The sequence below is a fragment of the Chiloscyllium plagiosum genome, unplaced genomic scaffold (genome assembly GCF_037043375.1).
Source record: "Chiloscyllium plagiosum isolate Xiang-an unplaced genomic scaffold, Cpla_swu_hap1 HiC_scaffold_6, whole genome shotgun sequence".
NCBI lineage: Eukaryota > Metazoa > Chordata > Chondrichthyes > Orectolobiformes > Hemiscylliidae > Chiloscyllium > Chiloscyllium plagiosum.
The window spans coordinates 106596428-106612753 of NW_028270144.1; the positions used below are offsets into that span (position 1 = coordinate 106596428).

At 43.0% G+C, this 16326-nt stretch overlaps 1 protein-coding gene across 3 annotated transcripts in view; it reads left to right on the plus strand.

Moving 5' to 3' along the window:
* Positions 1-15926, plus strand: part of arhgef17 (Rho guanine nucleotide exchange factor (GEF) 17) — a 448495-nt gene extending 432569 nt beyond the window's left edge. For all 3 annotated transcript variants that reach the window (XM_043692177.2, XM_043692178.2, XM_043692179.2), the window contains exons 16-21: positions 1291-1377; positions 2485-2552; positions 3930-4078; positions 5128-5302; positions 10839-11105; positions 13207-15926. In XM_043692177.2, the coding sequence (XP_043548112.2) occupies positions 1291-1377; positions 2485-2552; positions 3930-4078; positions 5128-5302; positions 10839-11105; positions 13207-13412 (952 nt within the window). In that variant the 3' untranslated portion in view covers positions 13413-15926. The remainder of the gene's footprint in view (positions 1-1290; positions 1378-2484; positions 2553-3929; positions 4079-5127; positions 5303-10838; positions 11106-13206) is intronic.
* Positions 15927-16326: the final 400 nt, after the last annotated feature.

Below are 16326 nucleotides of genomic sequence, written 5' to 3' on the forward strand. Positions count from 1 at the left end.
AAAGAGAAATAATATTTGACAAATTTTCTAGAGTTCTTTGAGTTCGTGACAAATAGACTTGAAAAAGGGGAGCTAGTGGATGTGGTGTATTTTGATTTCCAGAAGGTATATGATAAGGTGCCACATAAAAGGTTATTACACAAGTTAAGAGCTTATGGTATTGGGGGTAATGTACGAGCATGGATTGAAGATTGGTTAGCACATAGTATATAAAGAGTTTAGATTAATGGGTCTCTTTCAGATTGGAATGACATAACTAATCAAGTGTCACAAGAATTAGTCTGACAACCTCAATTGTTTACCATTTATATTAATAACTTGGAAGAGGGGGCAGAGTGTAATGTATCCAAATATGCTAAGGATGTAAGGAATCTGCAAGGGGATATCATTGGGTGAGTGGGCACAAACCTGGTGGGTGGAATTTAATGTAGGGAAGTGTGAGAAGGAAGAATCAAGAGCCACTCACTTATTTAAATGGATGGAGACTCCAAAGAAAAGTGTAGCCCTGAAGTATCTGGATGTGCTTGTGAATGAAACACAAATGTTAGCAGGTACTGCAACAAGAAATTAAGAAGGCAACCATTTTGGTTTTTATTGTTAGAGGGTCGGAGTTTAAAAATAGTGAGGTCATGTTACAGCTGTACAGGGTCTTAGAATACAGGAGCACCAGGAATACCGTGTCCAGTTTTGGTCCCTGAGTCTAAGCGAGGATGTGCTGGCATTGGAGGCTGTTAACTGAGACTCACTTGACTGATTCCTGGGATGAAAGAGTTGATTTAGCAAGAACAGCTAAGCAGGTTAAGCCTTTATTCATAAGAGTTTAGAAGAATGAGGGGTTATCTTATTGAACTATACAAGATTCTAAAAATCTCTACCTCGGAGCATTGTGGAGGCTAGATCACTGAAATTATTTAAAGAGGCAGTGGAGGAATTGAGGGCTATGAGGAGGTGCTGTGAAAGAGGAGTTGAGGCCTGGGAAAACCAGTCATCGGTGGTAGAGGCAAAAGCCTCATAGCATTTAAGAAGTATTTAGATGTGCACTTGCAGTGCCAAGGCACAAAAGGCTATGGGCCAAGTGCTGGAAAATAGGATTAGAATAGTTAGGTAGTTGCTTTTGATTGGCACAGACTTGACCGTTTTCTCTGCTGTGGACCTCTTATAGAATGGTGGGGCAGGTTTGAGGGGCTGACTAGCCTACTCTTGCTCCTATTTATTATATTCTTATGTTATCATTCCAAACCTTTGCAGCTTCCTGTGAGCTTGATAATGTTGGTCCACATCTTTTTTCAGCATTCATGTCTATCAGTCGTCTGATAGCATCCGGAACCGGAAGAACAGTATGAAAATGCAGCACTCTGCGGCGGTCATGTGTATCCTGTGAGTACAACGACAATGCTTCACATGTATTTTAGATCCACTCTTTCATGAAGCGTCTAAGTTTGTGCTCCTGCTTGTTCAACTGGCAGCCTATTGGGATTAATGGATTAATTATTTGTGTCCCAATCAAATGACGATATTAGAGATTTATTAACAGGGCTGATAGTGCCCCTGGCTCTGGGCCAAGAGGTCTGTGTTCAAGTCCCACCTGCTCCAGAAACTCTGAGCAGGTTGCATTAAAATATATTTCAGAAAATAGGTGTAAAGGGGGGAACAGCCAGTTCATAAACTCTAGCCTCAAAGAAAGATCTCACCGGCTCATTAGCAAAAGTGTAGTTGAGTTGATATTTTTGCCAGAGACCTGATACTTTAGTTAAAGATGACACACTCTTTATCTCTTGAAATAGTAAGGGAGAGCACATAATCAAGGGAGAATTCACAATATTAGAATGTCCTCAATTCTTAAAATTCACAATAATTTCCAACATTTTCTCAGTGCTAATGATTCAGATGTAAAATATATGTCTCAATTTCCTTTTGGACTTTAAATCCTAAACTCCCTATAGTGCAGAAGAGGCCATTTGGCCCATCGGGTCCACACCGACCCTCCAAAGAGCATCCCTCCCATCCACCCTCGCTGTCCCCATAAGCCCGCATTTACGATGGCTAATCCACATACCCTGCACATTGCTGGACACTACAGAGCAATTTAGCATCGCGACTCCACCTAACCTGCACATCTTTGGAATGTGGGAAAAAATCAGACCAAACACATGCAGAGAGGGGGAGGACATGCAAACTCCACACAGAGAGTTACCCAAGGCTGGAATCCCTGGCACTGCGAGGCAATGGTGAGCCACAATGGCATCCATGCTGAAGCTATTAAAGCAATGTGGGCAAATGGTGGCATACACTGGTGAGTTTTGAATGTCTGTTTCTACATGGACTAGTGCATGAAAACTGGGAGCAGCTGTCAAACCTCTTTGCACTTGAAATGCCTCACAAACATGTATTTGTGCAAAATGACACAGGTACTTACTGTTTGGTTGAAAGCACTATGAGATACGACTAGTTTATCTGCCTCTACTTCTTTTCCTTCTCTCATAGGTACCTCGACAACAAAGTCTTTGTCTCATTGGCAAATGGTGAATTGATGGTCTACCAAAGAGATGCAGGTTTGTTGAGGTTATATGTTGGATTAGCCAGATAACTACAAAGAACACCTTAGTAAATACAGTGTTGTCACTCCAGTAAACAAAATCTATGATAATGTTGCAGAGTTTATCTCGAAGAGTTATTAAGAGTATGAAATAATCCTTGTTTGCTTTTATCTCTCATTAAATATATTAGGTATCTAAAATTTACAGGCACATTTAAACAAAATTTACTCATTTTGCCTAACTGCATTGACTCACTCAATGGTTCCCAGAGGTCAGAGCCCCTGAATGATGGATCACATTCAAGGGACCAAATGACCTATTTCTCTTGAATGTTGCTATTTTCTTCTAGATAGAAAAATGTATCAGCAAACGGAAACGACTTGTAGATGTCCCTGTAATAGTTCAAGTTTCCCTGGATTTGAAAGTTGGAATGGTTACGTGACTGTGAAATGCCCTACTGCCAAGCCCAATCCTCTCCTGACAATGCATACTTTCGAACAGTATACAGAGGAAAAAAGTGGATGACAACGATGGGGCTGTATATACCCCTGGAAGACTAAAGCCCCTGTGAAACTGCAGCCACCATCCAGCTGCCTCAGTAACGACCCTGGGACCATTATTTTACAGTTCAGTTCCATTCTAGGCCAATTGCCAAATTAACTAACAGGGGTGCAGTTAAGGTCATTAAACTAGCTGCTTGCCTGATCATAATTGTGCCATCCCACTCTTTTAGAAACACTGTGGTTAATTTTAATTTGTGGAATGGCACAAGGCGAGTGATGTCAAAGCTGCAGCTGATTTTACAACTTTCCTACTAACGTCCATTGCCTTCAGCAGAAGGGAAAATCAGGAGAAATGTCAAACTGGCTGCTACGTTTTCTCACTGTCTCTCAAAGTTAAAATTACATCCCCCTAATAAACCTAGCCCTGTCACCCTTTCGCCAGATTTTTAGTTAGTTAGCAAAGAAATTTTATCTTTAAATGAATAGTTTACCAGTTTCTGATTGAACCTTTACCAAACACAATAAGCACATCTCTTCATCTTTAGACATGTGTCTAAAGCCAAAGTTAACATTCTGGGATTTCCATCAAATTGATTATCAGTTTCCTGCTGTTAAATTCTTGGCTCTTATTGAAAGCAGACAGACTTGAAAAGAAGACATGTCGACAAATATTAAACTGTCACCTTGATCTCAAGCAGCCTTAACACGTACTTAATGTTCACAATCATTCAACAGCGGCTTTGCATCTTGATAATGAATAGAGGAAAATGGGTTTGCCACCAAAAGGATTAAGTATTTCCTCAGCTTGTCAGGGAAAGTCTTAATGGTTGATCCCCTCGATTGCCACAGTATTTTTCTTAATTATTTGTTGTGTTTCGCCCCAACGCAGGAAGTTTCTGGGATCCACAGAACTCAAACACGTTGTGCTTGGGGTCGCCAGGAAATCCTGTCACCAAGATGGTACAGGTGGCAGGAAAGCTTTGGTGCGGATGCCAGAACCGGATTCTCATCATCAACACTGTCACACTTTGCCAGGAGGTCAGTGCTCAGCAGTGGGTTGGCATCATCTGTAAATGCAAACACCAGCTCTGATCCACGGCAGTCAGAAGGTAGACCATGGCACCTCAGCCAGCAGGTTAACATCCCATGCAACGTAAAGGAACAATCATTCCATCAGTGGGGTAGTGCCGCTGGATTGAATTTGATTGTTTGGCACAGTTTTAAGTTCCACATTAAAATAATGTGACGCCATTCTCATAACAGAAAATATATGAATACTTAGAACATAGGCTTGAGGACTGGCTCCACTTATATGCTTTAAAATTTAAAATGCCGAAAACCCTGTCATAAAAGGTTTTTTTCCACCTCTATCCAAGTACACAATATGACCTGGGAGCCGTAAACATCAGGAACTTGGGCACATTGGGAGTGCAAGTCTGTCCTCTTTGCCTCCATAATGTTAATGTCACATTTATGCTGCAGCAAGTGATGACACCCTGAAGGCCAAAGTGATGGGCTTGCACTTTAATTTTCTAAAGGAATTAATCATGATCCTCAACTTGCCTCCATTTGCCCAGTACAGCAACCAAACAGTATCACTTGTTGTGAAACATATTGTCACCTAAAATGTTAATGATATAAACATGAAGTAGAAATGCTTGACGATTTTGTAATTATAAAAAAGATCCAATTTAATAAGTACAAAGGGGGGGCACAGTGCTCTGCTTTTAAGATGCAGCTGAATACCACTCATTTATTCTTAATCTATTTACGGGAAAGGGACATGGCTGACTTGACCGGAATTGACTGCCCATCCTTTATTACCATTGAGATGGTGGTGGTGGAGCTGTACTGTCCATGCGGTGAAGGTGAAGGCATTTCCAGCTGGTTATAATGTTCCGCCAAAGCGACAGTTGGAGAACCTTGTGGAGTTTTGCCACTGTAGATGAAGAGGAATGTACTGTGCAGTAATTAGGCATGATGGCGTACTCTAGTGGAAGAAAGTCTGACCATTGTCCTTATGTTGAGCAACCTTGTGTAAACGTTGAGATTGCTGACCCTTTGTCTGTTTCCACGTTCAATGGCAGCACATGATCCAGATTGGACAAGATACCAATCGGTGTGTGACGAGTATGGTGAGCTCCAGCTTGGGAGTCTGGATCGCACTCCAAAGCAGCGCGCAGGTGAAGCTCTACCACGCTGGCACCTATGAAAACCTGGCAGAGGTCGACGTAGCTCCTGCAGTACACAAAATGCTCGCAGGTAAAACCAAAACACTTCACGGAGGTATATCCCTAATGCACCTGAGAAGTCAGTGTAGCTGGAGCAACTTGTAATGTTTTATGGCTTGAGATAATAAGATGGCTTCAAGGTAGATTAGAGATACAAAAGCAGCGATGCATTTTAGAAGCAATCACTTTCATCCCACAGTGAAACATTTTCTCTGAAAATGCGATGTTTGAAAATCACTGGGTGAATGGCCACATAGGTGAGGCATCAATAGGTATCTCGGAAACTCCACTTCAGCTCAGTTAGTGCCTTCAGTGTGAGGAGGATAGGGTGGTGCAAGGAATTAAATCCATCTGGTTCATATTATGCAGAGTGCATTGACAATGCCTGTGTGATGTCCCAGCCAGGACTCTGATCCGGGCATCACTGGAGGCAATCATGGTGGCACAGTGGTTAGCATTGCTGCCACACAGCACCAGGGACCTGGATTCAATTCTAACCTCAGGCAACTGTCTGTGTGGAGTTTGCACATTCTGCCCGTTTCTGTATGGGTTTCCCCTGGGTGCCCTGGTTTCCTCCCATTGTCCAAAGGTATGCAAGTTAGGTGGATTGGCCATGCTAAATTGCCCATAGTGCCCAAGGATGTGTAAGCTAGATGGATTAGCCTTAGGAAATGCAGGGTTACAGGGACAAGATAGTGAGGTGCATCTGGGTGGGCTACTCTTTGGAGGGTCAGTGTAGACTCGATGGGCCAAACAGCCTGTTTCCAAACTGTTGGGATTCTGTGACTCATCAGGGACAAAAAATAATGAAACAGTACATCTCTATGACTCTATATGTGATTAAATATTTCAAAATTGAGTAAGGTTGGTGAGTGGCTGGGTGAGTTTATTTTAAATTCCATTCTGGGTTGTGGATATTATTGGCTAGGTCAGCATTTATTGCTCATCCCTAATTGCCCTCCTACTGAGTGGCTGGCTTGGTAACCTCAAAGAGCAGATGAGATCTGGATATGGGTCATTGCTGTCGGTGTGGAGTCACGTGTAGGCCAGATCAATAAGGATAGCACCGGGTTAGTCAGGGATGTATCAGGTGGTCAGCTGATTAGTCGTTTGGTTGGGGTGATAGTGAAGAGGTGATAGGGGCAGTTGGGTCTATGCTGAATTGTTCTATGCTGTTAATCATTGAGTAAGACCAACTATTAACCCGACTAACCTTTTCAGGGTCAATCCAGGTACGTTCCATGTAATTGATACAAGTCTCCCATCTTGAGTTCAGTGCTTGAGTCTGCCTGAACAGGCCCTAGGCAACATACATCAGGTGAAAGTGAGGCCTGCAGAAGCTGGAGGTCAGAGTCAAGATTAGAGTGGTGCTGGAAAAGCACAGCAGGTCAGGCAGCATTCGAAGAGCAGGAAAATCAATGTTTCAGGCAGGAGCCCTACATACATTAGCCTGTTAGAGGTTCAAACTTTGCAGCAATTTCATCGCTCATGTGTGAACCAAGATTTCTCAGGGATACCGACATGCATCCCTCAACTTGCATCCGATATCCGACAATCCCAATTCCGGAAGATTTAGGCCATTATCTCAAAGCACGTGAAGTGGTCTGTTCAGCAGTAATCGAACGAAGGGCCTTAATTCTGTATAGTATCCTGACCACTCCCTGCTCAACAGCATGGTCACAGTTTGGGGGTTGCAATGTGCAGAGGGGATTATTGACAAAAGTACAAACACAGATCTGTTGAGAATTCAGTTAGCAAAACAGAAAATTCTGGGAATGTTCAGCAACATCTATGGAGACCTAAAGTGTTTGGATTGATGCTGGGTTTGCGCGGGATTGGGCAGAAGGCTGCAAGGTGGTGACCCAACTGCCTTCCTGCCCCTTTCTGCATTGAAATCCAGGTTGACAAGACTTGGGGTGGCCACCTGGGCAACTCTTGAGGCTGTTAAGGACCTCATTCCGGCTGCTGCTGGTGTTCAATCAGCAGCGGGGGAGGGGTATTCTGGTTGAGAAGGCCACTCAGAAAACCCCAGGGAATCCCATACTTCCTCTTCAGAGGATCCATTGCCGATCTCTGGATAGGCCCCAGAGCAATACTGACATTGGCCACTGCTCCTGGAGAGTGCTGTTGGGACTGTAGAACTGCTGGTCTCTAATCAGTTGGAAGCATCTAACGCATCATCCTTAAGCACTTCCACAAACTCCAACTAAACCCCATCACCAAGAACATCTTCCCCTCCCCAACCCCCCCCTACCAGCTGCAAGGACCGTTCCCTTCAACAGTCCTTGGTGTGTGCCACTCTCCCCACCTGACCCCCCTCCCCCCCCCCGAAACCCTGGTACCTTCCCCTGCATCTGGAAAAGATGCAAAACTTGCCGGTACACCACTTTCCACACCTCCATCCAGAGCCCCAAACAATCCTTCCTCTCTTCTAACCTAGTTGACTGCATCAGGTGGTCCCAATGTGGTCTTCTCTACATCGGAGAGACTGAACATACACTTAGGAAACGGCTCACTGAGCATCTCAGCCGGGCCCACAGGGGCCAACCATTTCAATTCCCCTTCCCACTCCCTTTCTGGCATGACCATCCTTGGCCTCCTCCATTGCCAAAATGAACCACAGCGGAAATTGGAGGAACACCACCTATCTTCCGCCTGGGCAGCCTACAGCTCGGAGGATTCAACGCTGAGTTCTCTAATTTCAAATAACCTCCCTTCCCATCCCTCGACTTCCTTCCCAGCCCCTCCCCCTACCTTCCACTCCTCCCTGCCACCAACCAGATTTAATCCTCCTATTGACCAACCAGGTCGTACCCTCTCCCTGTCTTCACCTATGAGAAAGTGAGGTCTGCAGATGCTGGAGATCAGAGCTGAAAAATGTGTTGCTGGAAAAGCGCAGCAGGTCAGGCAGCATCCCAGGAGCAGGAGAATCGACGTTTCGGGCATAAGCCTGAAGAAGGGGTCATGCCCGAAACGTCGATTTTCCTGCTCCTTGGATGCTGCCTGACCTGCTGCACTCTTCCACTGTCTTCATCTATCCCAACTTCACCAACCTGTCCCAACCTCCCCTTTATCTGCAGCTCCCCCCACACCCTCTCCCTGTCTTGAAGAAGGATTACACTCGAAATGTTGACTTCACTTCCTAAGACTACCTGGCTTGCTGTGTTGTTCCACCCTCTGCCTGTCTATTTTGGATTCCAGCATCTGCAGTTTGTTTTGTCTCTAACCAAGCTCTCAGGGACAGGCTATCTGTGCTCGGAGGTGCAGCAATTAAATGACCCCGGGGAGCAGGCAGTTAGGAATCTTTATTCCATCCCGTCTCCTGGCCATTGGGTCAGTGGGGGTGACCCCAGGTTTCTTGCTGCATGCTGACTGCCCACCAACCAACCATATTAAATTCCACCAGGTATTGGAGGTCAATAACTTTTCGCCAGAACCCACTGCAAAGTCAGGATGTTTGGATGCTCAAAAAGTTTGGATATAACTGCCATCGTTTGCTTTGTTTAATAACACTTACACTTAGGAAACGGCTCACTGAGCATCTCAGCCAGGCCCGCAGGGGCCGACCATTTCAATTCCCCTTCCCACTCCCTTTCCGGCATGACCATCCTTGGCCTCCTCCATTGCCAAAATGAACCACAGCCAACCAGTGACGCCCACATCCCCACAAATTATTTTAAAAATTTGGAAAGTCCTTCTGTCTCTCTCTTTTGCTGCCCTCTGCTAATAGCTTGCCATAACATCCAGACAAACCTGTACCTTTTAAAATAAGTTTGTGTTGCCCACAGCTGCCCAGGCTTGACTATTTTCCTAAAGTTATGCAGTCAAGCCGAGAGATTGTATCTGGCTGGTTTTTAATTATTTGTCTCTTGCAGCATGTATTCAGACTTTTATTTCTCATTAGATTCAAGCATTGCTTTTGATCATCCTATATCCCATTGACGAGAGCTTCTCCCCTGCTTTCGGTCTACTTAGCACAGTTGGCTGGATGGCTGGTTTGTGATACAAGTGATGCCCAACAGTGCAGGTTCGACTCCTGCATCCACTCTGGTTACCCTGAAGCTTCTGCTCTCTCAAGCTTAGCCCTTGCCTGAGCTGTTGTGACTGTCAGGTTAAACTACCATCAGACATCTTTCTCTAATGTGACAGCAGCCCTCTGGGACTATGGCAACTTTACCTGTACTGTGCACTTTCCCTTACGAGGAATATCAGGAGCCTTTACTCCCCAATGACCTGTCAATGTTACTTGATAACTGAGCAATGCAGATTGGCTTTGAGAAAAGCAGGGACATATTGCATTAGTCTGGAATAAACATTTTTCTTATTCTTACTAGCTGCCCAACTGCAATGGATTTAACAATGCTGCAATGAAACAACGCTGACAATTTAAAATGATTTAGACAACAACTTTTGAGGTGTAGTGGACTGCGAAGAAGGTTACCTCAGATTATAACAGGATCTAGGGACATTGGGCTGAGAAGTGGCAGATGGAGTTTAATTTAGATAAATGTGAGATACTGCATTTTGTGAAAGCAAATCTTAGCAGGACTTATACACTTAATAGTAAGGTCTGAGTATTGAATACAGGAGTTGGGAGGTCATGTTGCGGCTGTACAGGACATTGGTTAGGCCACTGTTGGAATATTGCGTGCAATTCTGGTCTCCTTCCTATTGGAAAGGTGTTGTGAAACTTGAAAGGGTTCAGAAAAGATTTACAAGAATGTTGCCAGGGTTGGAGGATTTGAGCTATAGGGAGAAGTTGAATAGCCTAGGGCTGTGTTCTCCCTGGAGCCACGGAGGCTGAGGGGTGACCTGAGAGGTTTATAAAATCATGAGGAGCATGGATAGGGTAAATAGACAATTATTTTTTTCTCTGGGGTGGGGGAGTCCAGACCTAGAGGGCATAGGTTTAGAGTGAGAGGGGAAAGATATAAAAGAGACCTCAGGGGCAACCTTTTCACACAGAGGGTGGTATGTGTATGGAATGAGCTGCCAGAGGACGTGGTGGAGGCTGGTACAATTGCAACATTTAAGAGGCATTTGGATGGGTATATGAACAGGAAGGGTTTGGAGGGATATGGGCCAGGTGTTGGCAGGTGAGACTAGATCTGGTTGGGATAACTGGTTGGCATGGATGAGTTGGACCAAAGGGTCTGCTTCCGTGCTGTACACTTTCCGTGCTGTACATCTCTGTTTTGCCCTCCCTGATAGTCAGTCTGACCTGCATATGATTCCAGAACCTCAGTAGTGTGGCTGACTCTTTGCTGCCCTCTGCAGACGAAAAAACTAATTTGTCAGAAAGTGATCCCCACCACCTTCTCAAAGGTACTGAAGAATAGCAATAGATTCTGGCATTTTTCAGTGACACCAGCACCCCCTAAAGGTATAAAAAAAATTACAGGAAGGAAGAACACAAATGCAGCAATAGATAAAGTTTGTAGGTAATCTGTGGTTAATATTCTATGAAGTGGAAGATGCCACAGTCTTGTCTGACTTAAGTAAACAATACATAAAATATTAATTGTGAATTTTCGTGAGTGTATAATAAGGGTTTTTTTCCTCGACAGGTTCCGATGCCATTATTCGTCAGCACAAAGCTGCCTGCTTACGAATTACTGCCCTACTTGCCTGTAAAGACCTTCTCTGGATTGGAACTAGTGCTGGTGTGGTGTTAACACTCTCCAATCCCCATGTCACTGCCAATACCACCTCCCTCAGGACACCTTTAATACCCATGGGTTCAGCGCACGGACACACGGGACATGTTCGATTCCTCACAGCAATTGAATTGCCAGAAGTCTTTGATCTCAGTTTCCCACCAGCGAGGGACCCAGGCAAGTCTTTAACCCTTGACTTTCAATCTTTCTGTTAAGAACCATTTCTGTGCACCAAAGCCATGAGAAAGCTACATTGCCTTTGATTTCATTCAATTTGACTTAGTCACTGCCCCTGACTTTTCAATTTTAAAGTGATTCTGCATGCTACGCACAACTATATTTGAGATAACACAGTAAGGTTCTTCTATCAATGAAGTATTTACAAACAAAGGAGAAATAATAAGCTACTGTGGTCTTATAATAGTTTATGTACTGCCTAATTCTGTATAAGGTTTTAATGTACTCCACTGGAAACTTGTATTGTTCCTCTGTTTTTAGTCCAACAATAGCTCTACATATACTGACCAATATTGCCCATTATTGATGAGATTGTAGTATTTACAGGTAGTCCCCACGTTGGGAATGAGTTCCATTCTGGAGTTGGAACACATGCAGGACGATGTAAAGTAGCCGTCCTTAAACACAAGAAACATTTGTACATCTGCTCTTTAAAATTTAAACCCCTGTATGAGATCGCCTTGGTAAGTATAAGCATTCATAAATCAGACTTCTATGAAATGGGAGACCCCCTGTACATAGAATTACATGGAATTCACAATGTGGCTGCAGGCCATTCATCCCCTGGGCTCTTTTGAAGGACAGGAGGGAGTAAGAAGATGGGAATATTTATTTCCTGCGCTTTATCCTGATTATCGAGTCAGATTTTTTTTTGTATGTTGCGGCTTCATTAGCCCTGTCTTGATTAGTTCTGCATTCTCACGGTTTTGCACATGAAACACGCTGCTGGAAAGAGATGCTGACGGTTGTGATGCAACTTGTGTATTAAATATTTATCATTTTAAAAATTGATGTGTCTCACAAAGCACATTCACATGAGTTATTACTTGAACAAAAGTGGACAATAAGTACTTTTATAATGAAATAATTGTTCCATGCTTTGATTAGGAAAGGGAGTTTTGGGTTATTGCCTTAAATCATCAGCCAGAGGCTTGGCTACAGAAAAATAAAGTTATAAATGGTAATGGGTTGCATTAGCCGTGGGATAGAAGGCAGATGAGAAGCAGTGACGCTCCTGTATAGGACATTTATGGAAAGATATTTGAATTAATAAGTGCACTGTTGGTTATTGCAACAGGAAGGTTCCGGTATATCTTAGTCGAACCAAAATTATACCAGAACTGAAAAGTCAATGTCATAGGAAAACTAGAACGGGGTTGGATTGTTCTTGCTTGATGAGAGCTCATAATATCCAAATATTTAATATGACATTTTTAAAATCACAACTATTATATACAAACATTACATTTCTCAGGCACATGAATGTCAGGGCTAAGGTAAAGAAATTGCATTACAATAGAGCAGCATGGAGAAAGTGAGGACTGCAGATGCTGGAGATCAGAGCTGAAAAATGTATTGCTGGAGAAGTGAAGCAGGTCAGGCAGCATCCAAGGAACAGGAGAATCGACGATTCGGGCATAAGCCCTTCTTCAGGAATAGAGCAGCATGCCTCCAGTAGAGTATCATGCTTCAAGTGAACTAAGTTGAAATGGAATATGAGGCTGTTATATTTTAAGGTCACAGTTGGTATTACACTGATGTTGACATGAGCATGTCTCTGACTGTGATACAAAACATATCACTACCCTTCAGAATTATAAGACAGAGAGGATTAAATTGACCCTGGGTAAATCGTACATATTGATAAAGATGTTCAAAAATTAGACAACATAGTATAGCATAATAGAAATCGACAGTAGGTCGGAAATTCAAGCAGAACCATTTCACACGAAGGACAGTATAAATCTAGGATCAATTATTGGGACTGTGTTGCAGTGAGTTATGTCAATGAGTAAAAGATCACGAAAGGAGAAGTATTTCAGGAGAAACCGAGACAAAATTGCGAAAGCAATGAGGCCATTTGACGATTCCCTGTTCTAAAAATGTCACATTTTCATGATGTCCAATCTGAGATTTTGTACATTGAGGTTTCTTTTTAAATCAGAATAGATTTGGGTCAAAACATTCAGCGTGATTGATTAAAATGTGCACGAACAGTATTTCTGTATAAAGTCTCTAACTCCTCGATTTAATCCACTAGGCCGCCCCAGTACAGGTGGTGAAAGATTGGTTGGCTCCCAGAAGCGAGATTCAGGAAGACGCCGATCGTCTGCTATTATTCCACTGAAAACCAACATGCTGGTGATCAGCGGAGGTGATGGCTATGAGGACTTTCGCCTTACCAACAGCAGTGAGACTGTCGGCCGTGATGATAGCACCAACCATCTCCTCCTGTGGCGTGTTTGAGAAGATTGGAGCCTGGTGTTGGCCATGAGACTACCTTAATTGTTTGTCTCCCAGTGTGCTTTGTCTAATGCTTGGGCATTTAGTCTCTGTGCGCATTGTTTGTTCTTTTTTTTAAAACAGTACACGAGCAGGACCCCTGAGTGAATGATCAACAGGTCTTAAGATGTGTCTGCAGATTGCAAAATGCTCAGCCTGAGTTCTCCGCAAAGCTTGTGATGCTATATTCTGTGTCGCACAGTGTGACGTGGACGTGAAGTAGCTCACAGTTGTTGGGGCTTTTGAGTGACCGAATGGAGCTAGGGAGAATAGTCCCCATCATCTGTGATAATTATAGGTTCCCATTGATGAAGAAGCCACCTAAGTTTGGGACCAAGAAGTGATGCAATGTTTAAAAAAAAGTTAAACCAAAAGAAAAGGCAAGGAATTGTGGGAATAGTACTTTGTCCAGGACATTGTCTACTATGACCAGAGCTGTCTTTCCCATTATCCCTTATTTGTCTGACCAAAAATTGAGAAGCTGACTTTAGTATCTTTTAGCAAACATTATGTGGAACGTTTATCTGTGCTTCAACCTGATCGCAACATGGCTGTGTAACGTCCAAGTAATCATTTCCAATAAGAAGTTCATCTGTGGGAACCTGTCTAGAACAATGTTGGTGATCTGCATGGATATTGTGACAGTGGATCTCTGCTTTTTGTTGCTATTTGAAATGAAGCGGCCTTTGGCGATCAGAAGACCTCACTCTAATGCATCATATTTATATGAACCACAAAATGGAGCTCACCATGACATGCGTGTATGTACTGATCTACTCAAGACAAACATGTATGTGAACGTTCATTCTCAGTGAATCTGCATGAGAGAGAACTGTGTTTGTAGTATTATCACCTTTTGGGCATGACTCAAAATGTCTTTCTTTGTACTGTCACGTTCATTCAGAGGGCCGACGAATTACATCGTAAGTACCTCAACATGTATCAACAGCTGCAGCGTTCCAGTATGTGCTTGGCTGCGTTCAACTGCCTTCTGTGTAGAATAGAGCCAGTTTATACAGAAGCCAGAGGGTGTGTAAAGTGACAATGTGCAATATGTGGCCAAGATCATGGAGGACCAACACTTTAGAACCATTCAACCAGAGGACATTCAGACATCTGCTGAAGCACTAGTTAATTAGTGCCACATAATCACCTTGGTCTAATGAAGACCATAATCATAGCTGAAGCTAACATTTGGTCAGTTATATCACATTGGTCCTCCTGTACAGTATTTATGTTCATTTTAACTTAGTTACCTTTTACAGCACTTAATTTATGCATTTATCTTTTATGTTTAAAAGGTATCTCTAGACATTTGACACAAGCTTTTTTTTTACATTTTGTGGCTTAATCTGGTTGTTTGTTCTGTGTAGTCGAGTTTTTTTGAAAATGCAAGACTGAAGTATGTTGATCTCAACCTCGGTGAAGGAACTACAATTTTTCCAACCTGCTTTTCTCCCAACTCTCCGTGGAACTTCATTCTGCCCTTTACAACTCTGTAATAAAACAACAGTTTTATTATGAAATGTTTGGTCTTAAGTCAGCACAAATGCAGAAGTTGGACATTCCAGCACAATTAATAGCCAAAATATTATAAACTCACTTCTCTTTACAGGTTCTCACTGACCTGTTTGGGGATTTTCACAATTTTCAGTTTTTCTTTTGAGTGGTTGGGTAAGATGGTTTATGAGACCATTGAATTATGACACTAAAAGAGGACTTCTGAATGAGGATCAAAGAAAATGGAAATCTAAGATGTCTCCAGTTGAATGGAAACTGTTAGTATTGTCCACATGGCTTTAATTTTGATCTTCAATAATCTATCTATAAGGCTTACAAAGGATTTACCGAAGTAATATTTAAATACATATTAACCTAAAAGTTTGCATTTCATAAAATCAGATTCAGGCAAATATTTTTCTTCAGTGCTTCCACAGAACAAAGGATTGAAACCAGTGCACTGGAGTCAAGAATTCAGTCCAGTGTTTACTTACTTTATTCACTGTTTTGAAGTGAATGCCCTTCAGATATACGGTATATAATTGCCGACAACTTTCCCTTGAAAGTCAAATTCTGAAATTTAGAATTAATACCTGCAAGTGAAGACAACTGTTTTTTTTATGAAAACCAAAAGAATAGGGGCGGCATGGTGGCTCAGTGGTTAGCACTGCTGCCTCATAGCACCAGGGTCCCAGGTTCGATTCCAACCTCGGACAGACTGTCTGTGTGGAGTTTGCACGTTCTCCCTGTGTCTGCGTGGGCTTCCTCCAGGTGCTCCGGTTTCCTCCCACACTCCAAAGATGTGCAGGTCAGGTGAATTGGCAAAGCTAAATTGCCCATACTGTTAGGTACATTAGTCAGAGGGAAATGGGTCTGGGTGGGTTACTCTTTGGAGGGTCAGTGTGGACTTGTTGGGCCGAAAGGCCTGTTTCCACACTGTAGGGAATCTAATCTAAACTACGGATGCTGTAAATCAGAAACAAAAATAGAAATTGCTGGAAAAGCTCAGCAGGTCTGTTAAGGTCTGTGAAGAGAAATCATGGGGTTAACATTTCAGGCCCTTCTTGTCACGTGCCCAAAACGTTAACTCTGATTTCTCTTCACAGATGCTGCCAGACCTGCTGAGCTTTTCAGCAATTTCTGTATTTACAACTGCATTAATGGTGTGAGTCACACACCGAGCCCCTTGGCCTGCTGGGTCTGGAGTATAGTTTGCCTGTTTTGTTTTAATTTCCTCCTAAAAGGAGCTGGATAGATTAAACCTGATGTTCTTTGATTGTGAACATATACAACATTCCCTCAAACATTTTGCCTGATTAAAAATTCGAAGGTCAGTAGGTATGTTCCATTCTCCTTTTTTTTTTTCCCCCCCTTTCTG